General features: G+C 37.4%; 1 protein-coding gene across 5 annotated transcripts in view; it reads left to right on the top strand.

The window, feature by feature from the left end:
• ZFYVE28 (zinc finger FYVE-type containing 28) overlaps window positions 1-21,093 on the top strand; it is a 164,564-nt gene that overhangs the window by 68,351 nt on the left and 75,120 nt on the right. For all 5 annotated transcript variants that reach the window (XR_012775461.1, XM_075499623.1, XM_075499622.1 and 2 more), the window contains exon 2: window positions 14,064-14,204. Coding sequence is in view for 4 of the 5 variants with exons in the window: in XM_075499623.1 (XP_075355738.1) it covers window positions 14,064-14,204 (141 nt within the window). In the remaining variant the exon portion in view is untranslated. The remainder of the gene's footprint in view (window positions 1-14,063; window positions 14,205-21,093) is intronic.

The raw sequence follows: 21,093 nt of genomic DNA, 5'->3' as shown, positions 1-21,093 counted from the left end.
TTTTTTGTATCCTGTACTTCAGATTTTTATTGCCTTCCTTGTCACAGTGCTTAAGCATTCAGTGACATGGTAAACAATGACTACCACATTTCACATGTGTGTTTTGTGTCATTTAAATGCAGAAACTGCCTGTCTCAAACTGGTCTTTCTGAAACAATCTGCACTCATATATCTCCTGGAAATTAATTTTTGCCATAATTTTTTGACAGATTATTTTGCTATATATGGAATAAATATATGAATGCATATCTCTGAAATGAGTCATCATGTTGTAATCAGTCAGTACTTTTACCATCTTACTGCAGTTACACACACACCCCCTGTAGTTAATGTCCTTTCCTTTGTCTTAGGTTGTATTGAGATCTGACTAGTCCTTACACTGTTGTAGGTAGTAACATGAACAATCGAGCAGTAGCTGCTTGGAGAGTAGAAGTATAATGCCAGCTTGATTTACATTGCTATGTTTTCAGTCCATTTCAAAAATGTAATTGTGTTTTGCTGAATATAAATAATCTTTGATACCCCTCCAAAATATATGCATATCCCCAAACTTAATCTATTCCAGGCTAGATTCTTCTGCCTGTCATCTCCAGTGGATAAATTCTGGACTTCCTTTTTCTCTCAAATAAATTAAAAAAAAAAAAGTAAATGAACAAAAATTGTTTCTCAACACATACTATAATTATGGATGTTAGTCATGATTTTGAATGGTGTTTGTGTTCACAGTGCAATTTTGGGATGCGATAACATCATCCTCTGAAGTTAATGGGTATTCTGAACAGAGCCTTTAATTTGATATATTCTATTTTAACCGAACTTGTAATGATTTTCTATGTATATCATTGATAATTACAAATAATACAAAAATTATATCAAGGAAAACAAATAGCAGGTACAAAAAAATTGAGTAACGTTATATTGACATGTATATTTGCAGTTTAAAAAAATCCCTGTCAGTCTCCACAACACTTTCTTTCAAAAGGGATGCTTTTGAAATTTTGGTAACGAAAATCAATGTAGCTTTAGAAGTTGTAAAATAGTCAGTACATGAGGAAACTGTTGCCTGACTATATAAGCCAACTGCTTGGAGGAATAACCTAAAGCATTTTACTTTAAGACTTTTCAATTAATTGTGTTGAATGTGTTTGCAAATCGCCACAAAAGTGCAAAATATGGGTCTCCTTTAACTATTTCTCCACAGTTGTTTGGGTCCTATATATTAAAAGCGGGTTTTTTATATTGAATAATGCCTTGAGATTTTTTCGATCATCATTGGCTGTCCCTGAAGTTCTGCAGGCATTTGCAGTCTGCAGGCTTGCCCATTTCATACATGTTGGGTATTGAAAATTAAAGCAGAGCTGTGGCTCAGATCTGATGCAACAGTAACCGCTGCTGGAGGGAGCAAAACTGAAAAGGCTACAGGTACTGGAGCTAAATTTGGATGCAAGGAAGCTTGTCTCTAAGGTAGCAAGTAAGGGCAAAAGACAGATTTTTAGTTCAGTAGATTTGAACAGATGTGTCTCACCTTCACAAGGAAATTGTACTGCCGTGCTCATGGCAAATCTAGAGGAGTCTTTCTGCAGCTCTCATCTTTGAACCTTTGAATGGAACAACAAAGTATTGATTGGGCTGGAGGGAAACTTCTCTGGTTCAAGCAAAGAGCACGGTGGGGAAAGTACTTCCAAGTTCCAACTGCCATTTTGCATTTGTTACACAAACCAGAAAGGCTTGAGCAGGAAAAACTGAGGGTTGGGAGATGATAACTGTTATTTTTGCCTGTTCTGGAGCAAATTCCCATGATTTAGGTAAGTAATGTGATCATGTGACCATAGGCAGGACAGCTGTGTAAGTCAGGCTGGGTGCAGCTATTGCCATCTATTTTCAGAGTAGTCTTGAAATTACTGGGAATATTTAAGAACTTAGATTTCAGAAATGTCAGAAAACTTCTTTGACACTTTGATTTTATGTTGATTATTTTCTTCAGAGAAAAATATTCACGTTTTTTTCAATTGAAAAGCAATTAATAGCTTTGATCCAAGATTGCACGTATGCTGAACCTTCTGTCAAATTCAGTATTCATAGTAAAACCAATTGAACTTTTTAACCTGTTATGCCCTTGAAATGTAAGCTATAGGTACTCCAGTAGGTGTTCTTCCCGAAGGCTTTGGAAACACTGGAATTCTTTGCCCCATTACATGAAAAAAAATCATGAGTCTGCCTCTGGTTTTGGTATGGTCCCTAGTTAGCATTCATTTCTGGAGTCTGACTGGGGTGTAGAGCCTGTGCAGAGCAGTGGTGGTTAGAGAGTGAAGTTCAGCTGTGCTGGAAGATAAAGGTTACTATTGTCTCCTGATAAAGACCTGCAGTAGGTGTCTACATTGAAATAGAAATTAATTGTACCTGTATGAGTTAATATTTTCGCATTACTTAAGCATGCTTCATTTTTCAAAGATCAGATTTCTCTTTCTTTTTTTGGTGGCTCCAATGCACTGTTGGTTTTTGATGCTGTTATCAAATATAACAAAGGAAAACTAGTTTGAATCATATTTGTGCCAAAGCATTGTAAATATTACAATAAGTATTACTGGTAATGCATTTTCTTGCTTTTAACAGCAGTTCTGCAGTTAATGCCTTTGAGTCTTTTGTCACTTAGCAGACTAGAGAAAATCCTTGGCAACCAGAAGTTTGCAGAATGCATGTGGGGAGAACCTGAACATGTTTAGTTATGTGAAAGTGATATTGCTGTTCAATAAAGAGTAAGAAGCAATGGGCTGTACATATTCTAGCTTTTCTGAAAGCTGTTTTTGGGAATGTGGGAAAAGAAGCATCTCTTCATTAAATACGTAGTACCATTGTTGTGTTGTTTTTTTATATTTACCTAAACAGGCAGCAAACAGGCCTGAGAAACTTGATCTTCCCAGAAGAGACAACATGATTTTTAAATCCTTGTATGAATCACTAATATGTAGTGACTAGAGGGGTTTGGTTTTTTTTTCTTTTTAAGTTTTCCTCTCAATAAATGAATATAGAACTGTCCATCTTAGGAAAATATATACCAGAAAAGTGTTCATGTTTGTACTTCTGCTTAGTTTTTGTGCCTTCTGTGTCTTCATGTAAAAGGAACTGGTTTGGAGGGGGGGACAGAATAGCTGAAGACTGATACAGTTTACCCAGCATGCATGCTGATGAGGAGAAACGGTCAAACTAAAACTGTATGCTGAGCTAGTGCAGAAAACAGGAATAGCTGTACAAACCCATTTGTTTCCCAGGAGGCATTTTCTGCGTGACCAGGAGACCAAGGACAGACCTTGAGGATATTATCTGAAAAGACCCAGCAATGCCTAATTGAGCAAAAAGATTCAATTCAGCAGGGGGTGGGAGCAGGGACGTAGGTGAGCCTTCTCCCATATACTGTCATCCAGTTAGTTTACTGTCTTCTAGCAAATATATGCTTTCTGTGTACTTGAACATTTTTTTTTGTTGTTGTTGACAGACTGTTTCAGAATTTTTCAGTGTGGTTTAAAGTCCTATGCAGTCCTGCTGTTGTCCTCCTGTTGGTCTGGTTCCTTTCTCCTCTCTCTCTTCTTGCCCATCTTCTGGTAACTTTCAAAGCCACTATTCATGTTCAAGCACACTTGGAAAAAGGATGCTAATCTCAGAATCAAGTCCTTAAAAGCAATGAAGTTTCTAAAAGTTCCCTAAAATTTTAGGTAGGTCCCTATGTAAAAGGAGGTGGGGACTTTCTGCGGAGAGAGATGATGTTAAATGCTCCGACTGAAGGACTGTGTCCTGAGTGCATTCACTATTAGACATGGATGAATCTCCACAGATAGGTGCTGTGGTGAGCACAGGACAAAAATCAAATGAAGCTTGCTATTATCTGCAAAACAGAATAGGAAACCCAGTTTGACTGATGATGGCACTGGGAAAGCTACTGGATTATATGATTTAGCTGAAATAGTGGAAAAAGATGAAAAGATTTACTAACGCAGACATTCATTTGAAGTTATTGTCAGAAGGCAGAAGCTGGGAAAAGTTTCTGTGCTGAGGGCCCTAAGAGCGGTTTCTTTCATCGCTAGGCTTGAGCAGATGCATTTTGGAACAAAGTTCTGATGAAATCTTTTTGTTGCAATGATTGATTGTGCTAGTGATATGGTGCCAAGGTAGTTAAATCCTGAACATCTGGCAAGGTGTTCAACCTGAGCTTATTGAAAGCCTCCTACAAGGCAACTGAGGTCATGTATGAGCAACTTTACACAGATGATTGTGCTTTTATTAAAATATGATACAGAACACCTCAGACTCATCATAAGCAAGTTTGCTGAGGCAAAGAAAAATAAAGATGCACTTTCAATATGAAGAAACCTAAGGAATGTGCTATGCCTGTTACCACCTGAGAAAGACTATGTAGTAACTCTTTTATCATCAGCAGGCTTGAACTTGTTGCTGACTCAGGTTTCCCTCTTGTTAGAGGTTTGTCTACGCCCTGATTAACTAAGACATTTATTTCATGATCCAGAAGTAAAATGCTGTATATGGCAGATTGTTCAAAACAGGTCAGTACTGAACAGCAAGGCAAAATTGGCATTCTACCAGGTCTGCTAAGCATGAGCAAAATAATGGAACTACAGACTTGAGAGGAAAAGAAAATCCTATTAGGATACGTGCATGCTAAAACAAGATGGAGCTGAAAAGATGCTGCAAAGCAATCCTTGAGCTGCACAGAGTGGTTTTTTTGAGGTTTTTATTTGGTTGGGGTTTGTTGGTTGGTTTTTTTTTTTAGAACAGAAGTCTGATTCTGAAAGGAAGAAAGGGTATAGCAAACTAATAATTAGAAAGACATTAACATTGAGGACATGTCCAAAAAGAGGTCATTGTTTGCCTCAATGTTTAGGAATTGCTACAAGTATTTAGAAACATCCATAAAATGTGTTATAACGTAACTATAGTGGGTTAAAAAGTACTCTAATGCAGAAAGTTGTGAAGACACGCAGCGTAGCAAGATGGAGCATTTGCATTATTGGAGGAAAAATAGTTGGGTGCCGCTACCAAATGCCATGCCATTCCTCTGTGTAAGGGGGGGCTGTAGACCTGGAATTGAACATAATCAATCAACAAACCCAGGGAGCTAAATTGGCTATTTTCCTCTTGATAGGTAACAAATCACTAAAAACACTGCAGAACTATTTTGTTTGAAAAGATGCTTAGTGTAATGTTTGACTTGAAATACAAGAATCTAGACAAATCTGAAGCAAACTGCATAAAAGCATTTAAAGAGCGATTTGTCCATTTCCCAACAAGCTGAATTTACTGTTTCTAAGTAAATATTTGTCCTTTAAACTTGATGTTCTTGCGGGGGCTCAGAATGAAATGTGATTATCTTAAGGCCAAACTGTGGGAGATTAGCTGTAGGAGGCGGCTTTTGGTAAGTATTTTACAAGTTCAGTGGGGTGGGTTGACCTTGGCTGGCTGCTGGGTGCCCATCCGGCTGTGCTCTCACTCCACTTCTTAAGAGGCCAGGAGGAGAAAATAGGATGAAAAAGCTTGTGGGTCAAGATGAAGACAGGGAGATCACTCACCAGTTACTGTCACAGGCAAAACAGACTCAATTTGGGGAAGATTCATTTCTTGCTAATTAAAAATAGCCTGCCATAGACTGGGGGAGGAGGTAACATTGCAGGTTACCCACTCTTCACATGGAAGAAGTGGCTGCTCCATCACTTCTCACAGCTGCTTAGCACGTTGGCTTCCCAATGGCAAAACCTTTCTTTTTCCTGAAGTCTGTCGTCTTTCCTAGAAATCGAAGTTGCGGTTCAGCTGCAGGCTGCTCCTTTTCAGCAAAGTACATGTCCGAAAGCTTAAGTAATATGTGTTCGGCATATGCTTATGTACTTCCCCCAGAAAATATGGATTTGAGCACATGCTTTTCTAGATTAGTATTATGAACACTCGAAAATAGAAACTCTGTATGGTGACTTAATCCATCATGAGTGAAAACTGACTGTGTGGCAGTCTCAAATATTTGCTACTTCAGTTCAGTGTAACCACTATCAGATTTTCTTTTTTGGGGCGTTGCTATTATACCATTCTGTAGGGGAAACAAAGCACTTAAATGTTTGGGGAGAGTGTGCTAATATTGCAAAAACTCATCCACCTGATTTTTGTTGTCCAATAAATCATTATCTCACTGATTTTATTTTTTTTTTGCGTAAGGTGCTGCTAGCATTTTATTGTGTTGACAACCTGTTCACCTGTCTTTCTTGCTTGTGTAATGATATTCTGTAGATAAACACAGAGCAGCTGGCAAAGCTTTAACCAGGCTGTAGCTTTTCTCACATTGCTTGTTTTTTATGAATCCTCATGACCAATTACCCATCATTGTATTCACCTTGGAGTCCTTTTTCTTTTTATGTATGTGCAACACCAGTTTGACTTCATTACATTCTACAAAATATGAACATTGAGGGAATTTTTTCCTTTTTTTTTTCCTTAATGGATAGCGCTTCAGATAGTCAGTAGATTAAAGAAAAAAAAAAAACTAAACAAAAATCCAAAACCAAACAAAAAAGCCCCCAAAACAACTATGTACTTGGAGTAGCAGAGTTTGTCTTCCATTTAATGTGAAGAAATATTTTTGCTACTAAAAATTATAACATTGGAATTTAATTATCAGAAATTTTGGCTCACCTGCCTGTTAGAGAATGATTGTTTCTTATTGTCATTTATTAGCATTTGGAAGTCAATGAAAAATTCAAAGGACCTGTCCAAAGGAAAGATGTGAGTACACTTGTTTACATGGGAGGTGAAAAATGAACTGATATAACAATGTGCTGGTATCCTTTTCTGAAGAAATACCTTAAATCTTTGGAACTAGTCATCTGCCAGTTAAGCTTACTAGTGCAAATGTGTAGTCAGTTTTCAATTGGATAAGTTTCTGTCATTGCAAGTCTGTTATTTTTCACGCTGGCAATGGATAAACTTGGGACTTTGCGCCTAAATCCTATTACTTTTGAACAAAACACTTTTTCCTTCTGATAATGTTATGTAAGTCTTAGTTAAGTTTAGTTGGCTTAAAACTAGTTACATGCAACATCAGTTGTAAGCTTTAAAAATACTACGTTGCCTCATGACTGGCTATGTTTAAAGTGCTTAAGACCTAATTCTGCTTTGTGGTGCACAAAATGTTGTCATCTCATACATGAGTTGTTTTCCAAAATGTTTGGTGGTGTTGCTGTACACTGCAGAGTAGGAGCGAGTGCTTAACCTCTAGCTTTTCCAAATTCCCACTTCAAAGGGAATGTGCTTTAACTTGCGAAGTCCCTTTTCTGATTTCTGTGCTATGCAGTAATTGTTTGTATTTGGCACTGTCTGATAATGGCAGCATTTATTTCGGGGAATGGAAAGTTTGAGGTTGATCCTCTTTGGGTGTGTGACAATGTGCTTCTTTCCTTTCCCCGAAAATATAGTAGACAACAGATTTAGACTGAGAACAACTGGTCCCTCAGTAATAGAGCCATTTATACCACCCTTTCCCTTACCAAAGGGAGAGTCAAGGAAGCTACATAGATGAAAGACAGTTATGCTGATGTGAATGCCATGGCCTTTCTCTAAAACTTTTCACTTTGGCTATTAGAGTTGTAGCATCAGTTGTAGCAGAATAGAAATTGTTGAGCAGGCAGTTGATGTAAGTTACCCTTCCTGGCTAAGGAAGGGTAGTGTCGTGTGGCACCTGCAGCAGTTAAAAGTATCGCACATGGACTGTCACCCTATGTTGTCCTGTGACTGTGAATGCAGTTGCTGCAATGTGTAATAAAATACATGTACCTGTGTAAAATGCAGCTTTTACCATTACCAAGTACTACTTGAAAAGTTACCCTGATGGATGTAGGTTTACTTTGTTCCTTTGTCAAAAAGCAATCTGGATTTACCATCAGCAAAATGCATATAATTAATGCTTTTCCATATATTTTTTTTCCATAGGGATCAAGTCAGGGTTTCTGAGCGTGTGGGAGAGACATAAATGCTTAGTGCTGGAAAAGTGCCAGTGAACAAGGGAGATCTGGAGCCTTTTATCTTGGGTCCATGGATTTTATTTTAAGCAGGGTTGGGGTTTAGTAGTTGTTCTGAAGCCTTTAGATCAGCAATTCAAAAATGGTGAATATTATTTTCCAGAGGATAACTGACAGGCATCAGAAGATAATTATATCACTAGCTGGGATCTTGCTCATCTGCACGGTTCCCTTGCTTCAGTCTGTTCTTTGGCTCATTTGGAATGATGATGTCTTCTGTCTCTGTGGTGGTGGTGAGGCTCCGTTCCTGTTGCGATGTCAGTAGAAGAAAAAGCCTGAACAATATCTTCCCTACAAAGTATCATGGAAATCTGGAGGAAACATTCCCTTTAGTGTGCAAATTATGGGCTGCTGTCAGTTATGTTTGTAAGATGACACGTATTTTATCTGTTACTTGAAAAAGAAGCAGTATTGATACTTGAAAGCTGTTGTTAAAAATCATGCAAAAGATGCTTGCAATTCTGTTTCAAAAGGAGGAAATCCTCCCCAGGAAGAACCCTTATTTCTAGAACTGTGATTTTCAAGGCAAGTCTTAAATTCCAGAATTACTGTATGGTTTGAGATTGATCTCTCAGCATCCTGGCTTCTCGTTGTAGTATTAGTTCTCGGCCTAGCTGTTTGCTTCTGTCTTGTGTTGAGAAGTCTGTGCTAGAATTTCTTCCTTTCCCAGTAAGTTGACACTTTTAGTGACAGCTTCTGGTTTTGATAGACAAGTTTGTTTACAAGATGTGAGAATAGCATCTTTTCATCTGGTAACATTGTTGTGGTTTAGCCCCAGTCGGCAACCAAGCACCACACAGCTGCTCGCTCACCCTCTCCCCTAGTGGGATGGGGGAGAGAATCTGCAGAGCAAAAGTAAGAAAACTTGTGGGTTGAGATAAGAACAGTTTAATAATTGGGGGAAAAAAAAAATACATATATTAGAATAATAAATTGTAATGAAAAGGAAAACAACGGGGGGGGGGGGGAACAAGACCCAGGAGGAAACAAAAAACAAAAAACCAAGTGTTGCAACCGCTCACCGTCCACCAACTGATGCCCAGCTGGTCCCCGAGCAGCAATTGCTGCCCGCCTGGCCAACTCCCCCAGTTTATATACTGAGCATGACGTCATATCATATGGAATAGCCCTTTGGCCAGTTTGTCTCTGTGCTCCCTCTCGGCTTCTCATGCACCTGGCAGAGCATGGGAAGCTGAAAAGTCCTTGACTAGCATAAGCACTACTTAGCAACAACTAAAACATCAGTGTGTTATCAACATTATTCTCATGCTAAATCCAAAACACAGCACTATATTAGCTACTAGAAAGAAAATTAACTCTATCCCAGCCAAAACCAGGACAAACATGCAATAAGTAATCTTATAGACGTGTTAATTATCGAATAACCTGTAGTTAACAGGTCTCTTAAATTAAGATTATTTCCTTTTGACATTCTCTTGTAGTCCATATAAATCCTGATTGAAAAATCGAATCAGAATTCATTATGCAACAAACTGAACTAATCTAATCTTAGTCACTATTCATTGGTAGGACTTCATGGGCAAAACCAGAGTGTAACTAGCTCAACAGTTAATACAACTTCTTCACGTGGACTGTTTTATACTGATGTTGTGGATGGCAGGCAGTTGTATTCCGATTTTGATCTCTGGCCTAATGAGTGGTACCTAATAAAAAGTAAAAATCATTAAAATAAATATTCAGTGAGTGATCTTTCATAAAAAAGATGAATGATGCGGTATTACATGACATGGCTAAATGTTTAAAAAAATAAGTAACTGATGGTGTGCTGATTCCTGTCTTTGTACTGACTGGAGTGATAGTCAGTGTATATCATACAAATCAGGATAACAAGTTGTGACCCACGTATGAAGTGATGATTTCAAATCTGTGGAGAATATGGTCCAGTGGTATGATAAATTATGTGCTGGCAATATAGCTACACAGAAAAACCTGGACCATTTGGTGGGCTGAATCCTTTTGAATGTTAGATGTGGAATATAAAGAAACACTAGACAGAAGGAATGTAGAGTGTACTTATAGAATCAGACTCCCACCTGGATAGCTCAAACTCAGGAGGGTGTTTGGATGATAACAGATTTTAAACAAGAACAATACCACCACACACACACCCCCCAAAAAAACAACCAAGGCAAAGTCCCCCCAAAAATCCCAAAACCATATGTGCAGCCTACAGAGGTGGTATGGTTGAAGGGGCTATTGCAGTCTATGGATACAGAAATAGGTAAATAGAAGTAACATAAATGCTTTAGTGGAATACATTGTGCTTTAGTGGAAAAAGACAAAACGAGCAGTATGTAGAAGTTGAAGTTCAGCAAATCAAAACAAGATATTAGATGCATTAATTTCATGGTAAATATGATTAATTCCTGAAACAAACTACCAGGATAGGTGGTAGGTTCTCTGTTAGGTGCTTTCAAATGAAGTCTTTCTATTAATTTGAGCAGCTGAGGATGGGAATTACTAAATCTTATTCTGCCAAAGAATAAGTAATTTGGATGGAATTATTTGAACCATATTTTGCATGAACTTAAAGTAAAAATTGGCATTGAGCATGGCACTGTCTCTTATTTTCTGCTACCAATTGGAACAAATTGAATTTAGAAAGTTGTGGTTATTTGCTTTAAATGGCCCCCTGCTAAGAGATTTAGAGTTTCATGCGGCTTCGGCTTGCCAGGGACCATGTATGATTGACACAATTAATCAAAGATCACACTACTAATCCACACCAAACATAACACAGTAGAGAGGACTCAATTAAAACTTTTGTTTCTCCAGTTTAAAAGATCAGTCATGTGGGAGCTAAGTATCCCAGCCTTACTTGTTTTGCTTGAGACCAGTCTTAATAAATTGCCTTGTTTTGCTTCTGCAGTGCAATTTAGACTGCTTATAAATTAGCAGTCATGCTTTGCCACAATTCTACATGTGAACTCCTGCATCTTTGGTTAACAAATTTGTCTAGAAAGTCTTAATGGATGTAGATAAATGCTGAAGGCAAATGTAAAAATTAGAAATAATAAAAAAAATTTGGTAGAGAAAATGTTGAACAAAATGCTTTACTAAGCCTTATTTTATAATAGAGAAATTTAAACAAACTTAAATTTAGTAGTTCAGTTATAGGCTCTTCCTCTTACTATCATTCATTTTGAATTTTGTTTGTTTCCCTGGCCATATATCACAAGCTTTATCCTTCTCCCTGGGCACCTTTATATCAAGGCTACAGTGAAGACATTATTCAAGACTGTAAATTTTTGACAGCTTACACTTAGGGTACTGAAACTGCTTAATAAAAGCCAACATTGGAAGTATTAAGAGGAAGAAGCTTATGATTGGAAAGGCGCTCTATCTTGTAGAAAGTTGACTGTTTAAAGAAGAAAAAAAAAAAAAAACCAAACATCTACACTTCCATTACTACATTTCAACTGCCTGAAAAGATGTTTCATTTCTGACATGCCTCAGAATTTGGGTGGTGTGAAGTAGTGATGTAGGAAGCTGCTGGGCAGTGTGACGGCTCACAGCAGTGTTAGAGGTAGCCTTAAATTCACTATATTCATGCACAAATAAGATGTGTAAGAACAGGAGTTGGTGCCTTTGTTTTCAGGGAGGACTTATTGTCTCTAACTTGGTGACTGAGAACCACTCCAGCAGGTAACACTGAGGCAGTATTGAGCATCACTTATAAGACTAAATCTTTTTCCTTAGCTCTTAGGGCAATAAAATACTTGCAGTAGTTAACTCCTTGATCCTGTCAAGTGTGGAGGATGTATACTGTTCTCTTCAAAAGGTGTTAATACTCTTGTTCCTTTTCAGGGACTAAACAGCTGTACAGGTTTTAATGCTTTTGTACTATGAAGGTCTGCAAGGATTTTTCTGCAGGATATGTCTCTTGTGGAGACTAAAATAGGGAGTTTAACAGTATGTTGTGGTACCTTCTGTTGATTTTTTCTCTTTGAAGTGTGAAGCAAAAATAACTGCTTTTTTTCAAGTATTCCTGACGGCATTTATTGTGCTCTCACCACTTCTGAACCTGTGTTGCTGTTGGCAGAGGTCTGCTACTAATCTTTTTGTGTGATCGCAAACAACTTTGGTCTTCTGGACTGGTGCTGCGGGACTGGGTGTGTGTGAAGCACAAGATTCAGTTCTCTAGTATACCTTTATCATCGCTATTAGTGCTTTAAACCTCTGGTTTGCTAACGGCAGTATTTCTGATCCTGCTGCATCCATATGCCCATCCCTTAAGAACTTTGGTATTTTATCCTTTTACACTAGTGGAAATGTTTTGGTTTTGTGTTTCAGATAGAAAATGTTATGGTTCACAACATATGCTTCCTCATTATACCCTCAGTCTTTTTGTCCTTTACCATTTGTTGTATTTGGTGATGTTGTCTTTTAAAGTGATGTTATCTTCTGTTTTGCTGTTGACTAATTTCTTCACTGTATTACACTTGTTTCTGTTGGTACATGTTTTGCTCTGATGTACTTATCTTGTACATCTTCATTAGTTGCAATTAAAATGTGTTGCTTCTTGGTAATTTCTATGCTTTTGCTATTTTTTAAGTTTATAAAAGCAATGTTTTCTTTTTACCCAATGTTTTCTTTACCTGGAAGTTCTTCCCTCTGTCAATTTATTTTTTCCAATGTTTGAGTCTGTGTGAATTGCTTCCATGCAACTTTGTCTTTATTTTTACTGGTTCTATACATAACCTGGTCCTTCTAAAAGTATTTTGGTGTTGTGTTATTCCTCAGTGTATTAATCAATTTCAGATACTTTGTAGCTATTTGTTTTCTGTAGTATCAGATATTTTTTCTTTCATCTAGTGACAACTAATTCTAATTCCCAGTCTACAGTTAGTATAGTCTTAATGTTTCTTACACTGTGATTAAAACCAACTATTTTCATTTTATACATATCTCCTGCAAATCTTGTGTATGCTTTACTGACTACTTCTTTAGAATAATATGAGGTTGTGCTTATCTGAGCCCATGAATCTTTCACCAAGTTGCTAGCACCTACAAAAAGCTACTCTCTCCCTCCTCCCATTTGTTCTCTCCACTCTCTTTTAACAGTCAAAATTCTTATCTCCCCCCTCCACACACACTGATCTCTGTTATTTTTCCAGTATTTTGATGAAAGTTTTCATAGGGATCAGAATTTCCAGTTGTAAATATTTAAAAAAAAAAAAAAAAATCCCTTTTATGGGGTGAACTTGTATTATTAATGTTTCTTAATATTTTTGATGATGCATTCCTTTATTCTTCTGTTCTTTCTATCATAATTGCTGGTTTGTTTTAATGTGGCCAAAAATCCATTGTGATAATTCTGTTCTTTGCCACTTGGAAGACTTCTGGCATAGTTTTCTCTCTGTAATGCTTCCTTTAGTCATACTTTTTGATTTGTGAAGTCTTTATATCTGTTTGGCCCTCCTAATTTATCTAGTAGACTCAGTACCTTTCCCTTCTGTGACTTGATTCTTGTGTTCCTCAAAGTGACCAGGTAACACTGTGCATCATGTTGCAGGGGTTACCACACTGCTTGGTAGATTATCACATGGCTTGATAGATTTTGGGGCTTTGGTTGGTTTGTTTTAACTTGGAAAGTAACTTTGTCTTGTTTTGCCTAGAACTGAAGTGTACTTCTGTTTAATAAACAAAACTTGAGATTCAGTTGTTTCCTCCACCAGGTAATTATGTCACAAGTAGTGACAATGCTGGGGTGGTTTTGGAGATAATGGTAGCTGAGTAATGCCCCAAGATTGTTATGTGAGATAGGTTGGTTTTGTTTTTTTTTTTTTTTCCCTTCAAGGTAGAAGAAATTTGTAAGTCTGCGTAAATGTGTCAAGATCATTCTCTTCCATGCTCTCACACTACTTATCTGGCTTAAATGTAAAAAGAATTGCAATAAATATAATTAGCTGAAGTGGGTTTTTAATTTGGAAAAATAATGTAATATTGTATATGTCTCTGTCTTCAATGCAGAGAACAGACCCGCAGCTCCTTGCTCAGTTCTACTACGCTGATGAGGAACTAAATCAAGTAGCAGCTGAACTGGACAGTTTGGATGGAAGAAAAGACCCACAGAGATGTACGCTGCTAGTCAACCAGTTTCGCTCTTGTCAGGTAATCAAAATGGCACCTTCCTGATTTCACTGACATTTTTGTGTACATTAAATGTATTACATTATTATTTATTGTATTAATTAGTTTTTATTGTCAAATCCCTTTAAAATGAACCTTTGGTAGATATATGCCTTTCCTTAGTTTAAAAGTTATATTTTTGAAAACACTATTCATAAATTAAATCAACTACATCTCATTTAAGAGTGTGTTGATGCTTTCCCTTAAATAAGAACATGCATTAAAGACTTTGTTTTCTTTATATAAAATAAGCATACAGAGCTTACTAGAACATGAGAAATATTTCAAAACTGCAGGCAGTATAAAGTAGCCATGTCTTTTGCAGATGCTCAGCTTTCATACCTCATGAATCTGATAGCTTTTCATTAGTAAATATACTACGTGAAGACAGCTTTTGTAGCTTTGCCGACTTTTGGATGAATATTATCTGCTTCATGTAAAAAGTCTTGAGGATGAGAGGAACTACTGAGGAACCAAGGAGAAGAGGGGTTTTATCTGTAAATTATTTCAAAAGTATTAATCTGTCTCGAAGTTCCTGTTGTATTATGTAGTTCACCTAAAAAGAGATTCCTGGTAGTATTTGCTGAAAGTATAGCTATGCTTTGAGCAGGACTTGAAGGGAGAAGAACCAGGGACTGCAAAGACCAATTCAGTTAAGTCTAGCTCTCTAACTTGTATGGTTTTGTGATTTGATTTATTAAGAAAAGCAATTCAGAAACTGGAAAACAATTGAGAAAATGTAACTTTCCCTGTCACCCTGTATGCTATTCTATACCAAGTTTTTCAATAATTTTTAGAGGTAGAAACTACTTCTGTGGTACACTTCGTACTTGCACAAATGCTTTGATACTACTTCTCCCAGTCACATCAAGAAAAACACTTTAAACCAAAGTAGGCTCAAGTCCAGAAGACACCATGCTCAGGTGGTAGGAAGATTTCTGTATGAGAAACAAACACTTGCTGTCAGCTCAGGAGAACTGTAAGTGGAAAGGCCATAGTAATAAAGATTCATTTACGTCTCCACCAAGTAAAAAATGGCAGTTAAGTGTAAAGGATGTATTTTGATTCTCCCCTTGCTAGAATTTCTTACTGTTACTAATAGTAAAACGTACCCAACTTCATTACATGGAAAATTTTCATCAGTAATTGAGTTAAGATGAGTCTGTTGAAAAGAGACGTCAGGTGTTATGTGCTTGCTTGCAAGAAAACTAAATTTTAAAAATGCAGTTTTTTGAAGAGCACTTACAGAGAAAGAGTTGACAATATATTGTTATGTCAGAAACAATTTTAATACTTCGTCTACTTTGAGTATCTTCGCAGTTTCCTACTGTACTGTCACTAGAGAAAAATGTGGAGTTTAAGGATTTACCAAACTGGAAACTGTGAGTTTAGTAACAAAATTCAGTGACTTGGAGGGAAAAAAATAGGCGTGAGAGTTATCTTGAAAAGTCATTGACTTCAGTCTTCCATGTGATGGATCAGCTATACCTAAATCCCTTTTCATAAATATTTATCTGACTCATTCTTACACACCTCCAGTAACGGACACTCCACAAACTTTCTAGGCAAATTCTTTCCAGACTGTTTTATTAGGAAAAGATTTCTGATAATAAGGATGGATGAACAATATCATGGTGCAAGATAATCTCCTTGTTTGTTGTTTTATCCCTGGAGATGACAATTTATTCCCTGTTTCTCTGCAGGTGCATGGGCTTTCCAATTTGTTTCTTGTAGTATAGGCAGACCTGAGGAGCTGTTCTGGTCAAAAGGTAGCTTCTCTGAATGTTTCACCTGTAGGAATGCAAGAAATGCAGACTCTGATAGCTCCTTGGTCAGTTTTCTTGGCTTGTTATACAGTGACTCACCACCTTGTGACTCTTAATACCTTCTGATGCCTGGTAAATTCGTCTTTTTCATTTGTCAAACAGATTGCTGTTACTAAAACAATCTGTTGCTAGAGCTGAAAGAAAAGATGGAGATGGTCTTATTTTTTCATGTAGCTATTTTTGTAATTTCTAATTTTCAAAGTTCTGCAGAATAGGTCAGATCATCATCAAATGTCATGTCAAAAATGGCTTTGTTAATTAGGATTTACATTATTTTGTAGTACTTTTGTGTAAAAGCAATGTTTTTTGTTTTTTCCTTTTAAGAATTTGTCAGGTAAATGCTAAACAAGAGAAGGAGCAGTATTTTAGTAAGGGTTCGGAATGTACCTCATCAAATTTGTTCGGAATTTGCTCATCAAATATGGCATGGTAAAAGGAAAAATTGGTTTTAGCCTAAGGTATGGAGGAGTTTGAGGAAGATGGAGAACCAACGGCAAGCTGTGGGGTCAAAATGGTTGTAATGGAAGGTTGTGCATGTGAAAGTAGGCTAGCAGCTACATTGTGCAATACCTCTGTGATATGTGCAACAACAATCAGACAATTGAGACTTTTTTAGAAATGTGCTCTTTCTGACTCTTCAAGCAACGCTTTTGAAAAGGAACTTGTGACCACAGAACACAGTTAACCAGACTCCCAGTCTTTGCATGATTTCTTTTTTTTTTCCTATTGTCCTTGATTTTCCTTGTATTATTAAGGTTTCCAGATAATCCCAAATTTTTATCTCCATAAAGTTTACAGAGGCATAGTCTATCAGATTTTAGGATTTCCTAGGGACAAAGATTTCTAAAATCCCTTGACCTTCTGCCTTTTCATCTGGTTTCAAAATTAATTCATTGTTCCTGGGTTGCTTATTTTCAGATTATTTACTGATAGTGTCTGCTTGATTAACAGGTCATATTTTGAAATTTTATTTTATTAACTAGAGGAGAGAAATGTCTTTAAATTAGTGTGATTTTTCTGAAAGACCAAGAAGTCTTACAAACTGTGGTTCTTTTTAGAGGTTATATTCTGTTGGATCTTAACTACATCTGAAGAGCCAAGTTTTATATCTTTGTCTGTATTTTCAACTTTTGGTACTGTTGTTAAAGAGCTCGAAGTTTACTATAGTATGTGAACACATTCAGACAAAACAAAAGGACTCTGCCTAAAGGATGTAATGCTTTATAGTGGACACAGTTAATGTTTTCTATCTTAACAAAACCAGCAGTATTAGTCAAGGCAAGTTGAAGGTCTGGTGCATTGTGGTGTTCCCATGGATATGTAGAGAACTTCAGTCTTCAGGACTGTTGATGCTTCCTTAGTAAAGAACTGCAACTCTAAATGTTGTCCTACACTGTTTGCCTTAGTACTGTTTGAGCATAAAAATCACAGTTTCCATAGTAAATTAACTTTTCAAAACTTCTGAAGATCTTGCAACTTGCATTTCAAATGCTGTGAGTTGACTGTATAACATGATGCTGAGAGGCGTGTATCTATGAGTAAGAATCAAGGTAATGGTTTTCAAAGCTTCACTTTTCATTTTCATTAATGTGATATAACACTTTTTTCCAGTTAAGGTAGCCTATTATAAAAAGGGCATCCCTTGTTTTTCTTTGGTGTTTGCATGTCAGTGGTAGAGTATTTTAAGAACACATCTATTAATACAGTATCTTGCATGTATTGTGCGGTTAATACCTGTCCAACAGAATAAACCACTTCTTCCTCTCATGGTTTCTGTTAAAATTAACAGTAACTTAAGTGTGCAGGGATGAATGATGAAAAGCTGTAAGTTTTTTGTAAATGAAAAAAAGGGTAGGTAGGAAGTCATACTTTGGTTTGCTGAACTTGATTGATGGTAATAGAGGGGAAGTACATTTTTTTTTTTCCTTAAGAAAAACATGTTTGCATCTGTGAATCTTGAGTATTATGCAGTGCTGGTTCATCTGATGTTTTTTCCCTGCAACACAAATAATTCATTGAAGTATTTTTATATTAGGGTTACAAAAGGTGTCCTTTTCTATGCTGCTCCCAACATTACACAGTATTGAATTTCATAAGAAGTAATGGTATTTTGTGTACACTTTTTAATTAATCACTCATGCATTTGCAATCATTCTCTAAATTAATTTGCCTTGATCATTGCTATTTTCACATTGATTAATATCTTGTTACTTGAGTTGATAAACTGGTTTAAAACAATTTCTCAGCTATTTAAATGGAATTAAGTTTAAATAGAATTTAGGTTTAATAAACATATTACAGAACTTCATTGGTTTTGTTTAAGAGTAAAGAGTAAAAAACTCCTTTGTTTCTAACCCAGAGATTTTGTTAGGACTTGATAGGTAAACACTGAACCTGTGTTTAAGTACTTTATATTATGAAGGTATTTTCAGGATCATAGTACTTGCCTGCTGTTTCAGTACGCTTAGAATTATTTCTCCGTGTACAGTAGCAAGCTCTCAGAATAGCATGAGTCAGTTCCCAGCATGGTTTTGCCAAAATTATTCCTTGAATTGCAGATTGTGTCTCAGCAATGTGTAATTTGATCTGCTAAAGTGCACCAGGAAGGAATTTGCCCCTGTCAGGGCACTGTCCTGAAGCAAACTATAGGCTTGCCTGGCTGTGTTACCCCTCGCACTGGACCACACAATAGTAAAATGGGGAATTCATAATATTTGTGAAACATTCCTGTTTCTGGCTCACTGGTAAGAGTGATTGACACCGTGTTGACTGGTGGTATGTTATACTGGCTCTTCACTCTTTTCCTGCTATTTGCCTACTTGGGAAGCACCTCTTGAATTACTGAAATTGGCAGTCCAGCACTTTCAAGTCAGCTATCAGCAGCTTCAGTTGGCAGTAACATTAGGCTTTAAAATGTAGCCTTTAGTGGGCTGCTTCATGCATAGGTCACTCCTCTGTATAGTGGGTGAGAAGCAGACATGTATGAATCTGAACCTCTTTATCTATCGCAGTATAAGTTAATGTTGCTGAGGAATCAGAGCCCTTAGAGAAAGCTGAAGCGTATTTCAGTGTTGCGTTGTTATCACTTGTCTGTCTCGATTTCTGTAGCAATATAAAATACATGGTGAATATTATAAAAAATGCTGTGTTTCAACCAGACTTATCTCCATATTTCTTCCAGCTCAATTTAACAACTGAAAGCATCATCACAAGATGAGCTGAGATTCCAGTGTCAGTGAAAACAAAGCTTTGCCCTTATTGTAAAGGAGTATGTTTTAGAGTGGTTCGAACCTACAGGCTGAAGGAGCTTACTGTAGAGTCTGGAAAGAGGGTAAAAATGGGCTGTGGGAAACTATGAGTAATAAGATGGTAGAGGATAAAATGCTGCCGGGAGCCCATCTGGGGAATCTCCTTTGTCACAGAGTGGCATGCTAAAATTGTAGAACCATAGAATGGTTTGGGTAGGAAGGGACCTTAAAGATCATCTAGTCCAACCCCTCTGCCATGGGCAGGGACACCTTTCACTAGACCAGGTTGCTCAAAGCCTCATCCAACCTGGCCTTGAACACTGGGATGGGGCATCCGCAGCTTCTCTGGGCAACCTGTTCCAGTGTCTCACCATCCTCATGGTGAAGAATTTATTCCTTATATCTAATCTCAATTTACCCACTTTCAGTTTAAAACCGTTACCCCTCGTCCTATCACTACAGTCCCTGATCAAGAGTCCCTCCCCATCTTTCCTGTAGGCCCCCTTTAAGTACTGGAAGGCTGCTCTAAGGTGTTCCCAGAGCTTTCTCTTCTCTAGTCTAAACAACCTTAACTCTCTCAGCCCATCCTCACAGGACAGTTGTTCCAGCCCCGTGATCATCTTTGTGGCCCTCCTCTGGACCCACTCGAGCAGGTCCATGTCTTTCTTATGCTGGGGGCCCCAGAGCTGGACGCAGTACTCCAGGCGAGGTCTCACGAGAGCAGAGCAGAGGGTGAGAATCTCTCCCTTGACCTGCTGGCCACGCTTCTTTTGATGTAGCCCAGGATACGGTTGGCTTTCTGGGCTGCAAGCACACATTGCCGGCTCATACTAAGTTTCTCATCCACCAATATCCCCAAGTCCTTCTCTGCAGGGCTGCTCTCAAGCCACTCATCGCCCAGACTGTATCCATGTTCAGGATTGCCCCAACCCAGGTGCAGAACCTTATACTTGGCCTTGTTGAATCAAAATCAAAATTTTAATTAAAAAAAAAAAAAAGATAATGCTTTTTGCATATCTTAAAAGCTTAAAAACATTATTTGCTTTCTGAAGCTGGAGATGGATGGATAAGACAAGTCTAAAAGTGAGGGAAGCTCTTCATCTGATATTCTTTACTGTTTCAGTGAAGCAGTGATGTTTGATAATGGGTCACTTCAGGAGGTAGTTACCAGTTTCTGCCTGATACATGGAAAGCAGTCCAGTTGCCTTTCACCTCAGCTTGCACCATGTACATGGGTAGATTTCTAGATTTCTTAATTTAAAAAAAAAAAAAAAACACCACAAAAAAACCCCCAAAAACCAAAACAACCCCCTCAAAAAAACAAAACAAAACACCACCACCACACACAGTGCTGAAGGTGTTGCAGGGTTTGCAAATTGCCTAGTAGAATTTCCTGAGTGGAGGAGAACCATGACTGAGCTGCACTGAACTCTTTCATAGAACATGTGTTGATTTCTCTGTAGTGGAAAATGGAAAGGATCTTCAGAGTGTGGTTTTTTAATTTTTTTTTTAATATATATTTATTTAAAAATAAATAAAAGTTGGTGTAGCATGGAATGACAACACAGGTGGCAATCAATAATGCACAAGGGTGAAACTGAAGCTCGATTGACAAGTTGCTAAATAATGAAAAGGGAACTTGTCTTTGTATACAAAATACAATTAATCTTTTATTAGTGAAAAAAGGGATGTGATTATATTAAATAGTGCATGCTGGGGAAGTCATAGGTTGTTATTGAAGGGACTGTGATGCGAGGTTATGCTGCACCATCTTTTCACAATGACCGCATTCATTGC

This window comes from Mycteria americana, chromosome 4 (assembly GCF_035582795.1).
Source record: "Mycteria americana isolate JAX WOST 10 ecotype Jacksonville Zoo and Gardens chromosome 4, USCA_MyAme_1.0, whole genome shotgun sequence".
Lineage (NCBI taxonomy): Eukaryota > Metazoa > Chordata > Aves > Ciconiiformes > Ciconiidae > Mycteria > Mycteria americana.
Note: the sequence above shows the minus strand (reverse complement) of the source record. Positions and strands in the feature narration are given on the sequence as shown.